Genomic DNA, 6,000 nt, shown 5'->3' on the forward strand with positions numbered 1-6,000 from the left:
GCACCAGTCCCTCCTGCAGCAAAGCACCCCCACAACATGATGCTGCCACCCCCATGATTCACGGTTGAGATGGTGTTCTTAGGCTTGCAAGCAGTTTAGTGCCTTTTTCCTCCAAACAAACAATGGTAATTATGGCCAAACAGTTAAATTTTTGTTTCATTAGGCCAGAGGACATTTCTCCAAAAAGTAAGATCTTTGTCCCCATGTGCACTTGCAAACTGTAGACAGGCTTTTTTATGGTCGGTTTGGAGCAGTGGCTTCTTCCTTGCTGAGCAGCCTTTCTGGTTATGTCGATATAGGTCTCGTTTTACTGTGGATATAGATACTTGTCTTCCTGTTTCCTCCAGCATCTTCACAAGGTCCTTTGCTTTTGTTCTGGGATTGATTTGCAATTTTCGCACTAAACTAAACGTTATCTCTAGGAGACAGAATAAGATCCTTCCTGAGTGGTATAATGGCTGTGTGGTCCCACGGTGTTTATACTTGCGTGCTATTGTTTGTACAGATGAACGTGATACCTTCAGGCATTTGGAAATGAATCCCAAGGATGAACCAGACTTGTGGAGGTCCACAATTTATTTTCTGAGGTCTTGGCTGATTTCTTTAGATTTTTCCATGATGTCAAGCAAACAGGCACTGAATCTGAAATACATCCACAAGTACACCTCCAATTCAGAACACCTCCTATCAGAAGCTAATTGGCTGATTTTCTAAAGGCTTGATATAATTTTCTGGAATTTTCCAAACTGTTTAAAGTCACAGTAATCTTAGTTTACGTAAACTTCTGACCCAATGGAATTGTGATATAGTCAATTAAAAGCCACATGAATGGCTGATAAGATATATGCATGGATGATTGCTGGTGCCAGACGTGCTGGTTTGAGTACTTCTGTACCTGCTAATCTCCTGGGATTTTCGCACATTTTATTTATATATACACAGTACATATATTGGATTATTGGATCATCCTTATAACCAAAGTGGAATGTCTTTACATGTCAAATGTCACTGGTTGGTGTTGATTACTTGCTTTTTTGGGGGGATTTACACCTTAGAACAGCTCAAAAGATGTTTTTTGTTAAGGGTTTATAAAAGGGTTCATTAATGAGTCATGTACAAACATTATAAATAACTGATATGCAGTTATAACAATAAATACGAAGGGAGACTTTCATGCACTACTTGCCAAATATTTAACATTTTAACTTACATGTTATAAATGCTTAATAAATACTTATTCATACATATTAATAAAAAAACACACTTTGATTTATGTTAAAATACAGCAAAAAAAGAAAGGCGGGATTATGGAATTTTGCTACAGTCCGCTTTGTGTTAATATTCATTACTGTAATATCTTGACTCACTTGTGTTGTCACTTTCCTTGTCACATTAATGTCAAAAGAATGGAGTGCTGTTCCAACTTACCTAAAGTCCTCTGCAAAAACACTGTTTAGCTCTTCATGCTCATTTACAGCATTTATCATATAATAAAGCCTGATGACCATTAAGCCATACTGAACTTTTTGTACAGGTTTATAATTCTGCTAACTTCAATTAATACTTAGTATGTGTCCACTTTACATTAAGGTACATTTTAATATGTAACTAATGTTGAAAAAGTGTTATTATAGCATTTACAGTATAACATGTGAGGTAAAATGGCTCACTGTTGGGCAGGATTTGCATAAAATCTCCATGTGTATGCCTGTGGTTATAACCGCTTATCATTGATTTATAACATATTTGTATATTTATAAACCATTAACAAATGGATCATTAATGTAAAGTGCTACCCAAAAGACTCTTGCCCTCTTGGTCAGCAGGTGGTTTAAGCTTCTGAATCCAAATAGTCAAATTTCAGTATTGCAATCTTAAAGTTGGCCTATGCAGTGGATTTGTTTGTATATAATATTGTGTATTGAGTTAAGTTTATAATTAAATATTTAAATGGAAAGTTGTGCTACAGTGAGCATTATAAAGTGAAAAGAACATCCCATATTCAATCAAATTGCAATGGGTTTTACACGTCACTGTAGCTTTAGATAGCATCTAAAGACAAAACAAATGATGAAACATGAGCATTGTTGGGATTATTAAATTAAATATACAGCCAAGCCTAAGTCTGCTCTATACCATGTCACAGCCACATCTGAGTCTACTCCATGTTACAGCCACGCCTGAGTCAGCTCCATGCCATGTCACTGCCACATCTGAGTCTACTCCACGGCATGTCACAGCCACGCCTTAGTCTGCTCCATTCCATGTCACAGCCAAGCTACAGTCTGCTCCATGCCATGTCACAGGCTCGCCTCTATGAGCCCAAGCCCACGCCTGCCACAGCCAATGAACCAGCAGTACAAGACTCATCCGTCCCAGAGCCTGCGTTGCAAGCCTTGTCCGTCCCAGAGCCAACATTGCAAGCCTCGTCTGTCCGAGAGCCAGCTCTCACTGAGCCATTAGATCTGGAGTTGGATCCCACCCTTTTGTCCACCCTGAGTCTTCCTGATCATTCGGTTCCCCCAAGTCACCGGCTCGACCATCACCACCTGTGACATCTCAGTCAAGAACAACATCCTACCCTCCGACTCACCTCGGTTCTACGTTCCCTCGGCTCTACCGTGGTTCTCCAGCCTATCGGCTTCACCAGTGTTCCTTGATCTCCAGCTCCTCCTTGGTCTGTCGTCATCTGGCTCTGCCTTGGCTCTCCGATCATCCGGCTATGCCTTCGGTCTCTGATCCTTCGACTCCACCGGGGACCTCCATCCCTACAGCTCCACCTTGGTCCTCAGTCCCACCAGCTCCGCCTCAGTCTTCCAATCCCCAGCTCCACCTTGGTCCTCCAAACCATCCGGAGCTGCCTTTGTCCTCCGAGCCTCTGGCTCCACCCTGGCCCTTCGAGCCTTCAGCTAATCTCAGGGCTCCAAGTTCTCCAGTATCGCCCCTCGAGCCTCTCACGGCTCCACCTTCCATGGCTCCTCCCCTCGAGCCTCTCACGGATCCACCTTCCATGGCTCCACCCTGGTCTAGTGCTCCACGCCCTATCTCGCCAGGCCATGCCTTTTTTGAATATTTTTTTTATTTAAACAATCAATGCGTGAAAACAAAAAAGCATTTACGCTCATGCAAAGCGAAGAAAAAGAAACCACTAATGAAGTAGACTGATGCAGTTAACATACAGGACGAGTATAAACACTCAGCATATAATAGTTATCATGTTTATATTGTATCTCATGTCATGTTTTTGTTGAGAAAAACAAGCATATCCACGTGCTCAGTAAACTTTACTCATTTATACACACCAGTTTAATGATAGAATGTCCCTTACCTCCCCTAGCATAGTCTTTCTCGGATGCCATGTTTGTTGCTTACAGAAGCTTCGCTGGGATTACTTTGCAATGGGGAAGCTGCTTTCTGATGAGCTGCACATATATGAGAGTAAAGTGTACACCGCTTATCCAGTACATTTAAACAGGAACCCAGCTTTCTCACAGTGAGCCACATTCTCACAATAACCTGCTTTTTGTTGTCCATCTGAACATACTCACGGAACCATTTGCTCAACAAATGTGATCAACTTGTATCCAAACTCAACAGCGCCACCCAGTGTATTCTGTTATAACTGCCAGTTTTAGTTGGTGTGTTCAAGATTTAACACGCATCTCATTGTATATAAGGCCAGCAAATTAAAACTTTGCACAATTATTATTGCAGAACAAATATTCGACTACTTGTGCACGTCCCTAATAGATTGACATACAGAAAGGATATTCTATCATTACATTTGGACCGAATGCAACGATTGGTCGATCATTTTTTTTTTATTATTAAAAAATAATTTACAAATGATTGATTGCTATTAGGATGTGAAGAGACTTTCAACCAGTATAACAAAAAATGTTTCTGGAAAAGATTGCACACCCTAGCTTTAATATCAAGTTTATGACGTTTTATTTTTACTGTAAATTTAACAGTTTTTCATTTAATTTTCAATTTCAGTTATTCATTGCCAGAGTTCATATAAATGATATCAGTCTTAAACTGTAAAATTACAGGCTGTTCTGTAAAGTTGTTTTCATTCTTACTGTGAGTGATTTTTACATAATTATTCTGGAAACCACAGCTGCCAGTTGTGTGGCAATTATTGTGTCACCTTCACTGTAATATTTAATATAAAGTTAAAAGTGCTCCAAAGGCCACATAATTAGTTTATGGGCTTTTGGCTTTTTATCTGTGTTGTGGTGTGAGAGAGAGAAAGAGTGTGTGTGTGTGTGTGTGTGTGTGTGTGTGTGTGTGTGCGTGTGTGTGTGTGTGTGTGTGTGAGAGAGAGTGTGAGTGAGTGTGTGAGTGAGAGAGAGAGAGAGAGAGTCTGTGTGAGAGAGAGAGCGTGTGTATGTGTGTGAGAGTGTGTATGTGTGTGTGAGAGAGAGTGTATGTGTGTGTGTGAGAGAGAGAGTGTATGTGTATGTGTGTGTGTGTGTGTATCTATATATCTATATATATATATATATATATATATATATATATATATAGATAGATATATATATATATATATATATATATATATAGATAGATAGATAGATAGATAGATAGATAGATAGATAGATATAAATAAATAGATATGCTAATGGCATGTTACATGTTACACCAATTCAACTGACACACCAGGATATTTTGAAGATATTACTGGAAATGTAGTCAATATTCCTACACGATGGAAAATATCGAGCAACAAGTCAAAACTGATTCATATGAAAAAGTACCTCTACAAAGTAAAAATTTATGAATAAAGTAGAGAATGATAATGAAGTCCATTCACCACAGTTCATGATCCTGAGGAAAAAAAGCGCATGCAAAGATTAACCGTTTCGTGAGCGAGTGTCACATACCTGAGTCCGGATACCTGGGTCTGGCAAGGTCTCGAAAATAATAAATGAAATCCAAACAGTTTTCGTTCTGCACCTCCCCCTTAGAACAAAGATCCGACAAGAGTTCTAGCGCTTTTTGACAAATCTCGTCCTCTCTGTCGACAGGCATTTCCCACCAGCATTCTTCTGGATTGATGAGCTTCTAAAGCGCAAATCCACTCACAGATGAAACATCATCTCGCGAACGATATCCCACTTCAAAACACGCTCTCAATAAGAGGACATTTTCTCTCAGTCCCCATAAGGATTCACTCGACGCGGTGTAGATCAGACGCGATACGAATCCCATTCGCGGCGAGAGTGTAGTGAGAAATGAAGCGCCACCGGTTGAATCCTCACACACACACACGCTCACCGTGGTACTGAAGCCAGCGCGCATGCGCACAACGTGATTTTGCTTCATCTCGAGCCTAATTACTCTTTACGGTGCTTCTTCCAGAGCAATATTCAATTGCTCTATGTTCAATTATGTAATCGAAATTAGTTATACATTCTTTATAAACGAGTTATGAAGTAACAAATTGTTACTAACTGAAGTGACAAATAAATGATTATAGCTGTACCAAAGGCAAAGTTTCTTGACTTTCTGTCACCCTCCTTTTACGGTGGATTGTTTCAGAGTGATAGCGGGGTAGATGCACACTGAAGTGCACAGACCTTGTCGAGCACCAATAATGAAGATTCATGTAGCCTACCTTCCTGAAAAGCACTGCCTAAGAGATCAGAGCACACTCCCTGTGATGAGAAGATTTCACCTCTCATACTGAGGTTAACTTTATAGAGCAGACAGTGCAAAATTAATAAAACCATAAAATGTAAACAGTATAACACAAATGATGACTAAAACTGTTTGCCCTTGGTTATTTGTTGTAATAAACACTATTCATAATTCATCAAGTAATCTTGTGCCCAGCCAGTTCAAAAGTGTCACATACAATACAAACAAAACTGTATTTAAACAGTTCAATTGCCTCAACAGAATTGTAACTGAATACTGATCTTGTTAAAAATATGATGTGAATACTAGATACAGTCTAAGGAGTTTTAAATGTGTTTTTTTTAGCAATTTAAC

The 6,000-nt window shown here is 39.5% G+C and overlaps 1 protein-coding gene across 1 annotated transcript in view; it reads right to left on the reverse strand.

The window, feature by feature from the left end:
* The window catches only part of syt9a (synaptotagmin IXa), a 78,626-nt gene extending 73,415 nt beyond the window's left edge, over window positions 1–5,211 (reverse strand). Inside the window, exon 1 of the mRNA XM_052152651.1 lies at window positions 4,890–5,211. Within this exon, the coding sequence (XP_052008611.1) occupies window positions 4,890–5,037 (148 nt within the window). The 5' untranslated portion in view covers window positions 5,038–5,211. The remainder of the gene's footprint in view (window positions 1–4,889) is intronic.
* Window positions 5,212–6,000: the final 789 nt, after the last annotated feature.

This window comes from Xyrauchen texanus, chromosome 21, assembly GCF_025860055.1.
Source record: "Xyrauchen texanus isolate HMW12.3.18 chromosome 21, RBS_HiC_50CHRs, whole genome shotgun sequence".
Lineage (NCBI taxonomy): Eukaryota > Metazoa > Chordata > Actinopteri > Cypriniformes > Catostomidae > Xyrauchen > Xyrauchen texanus.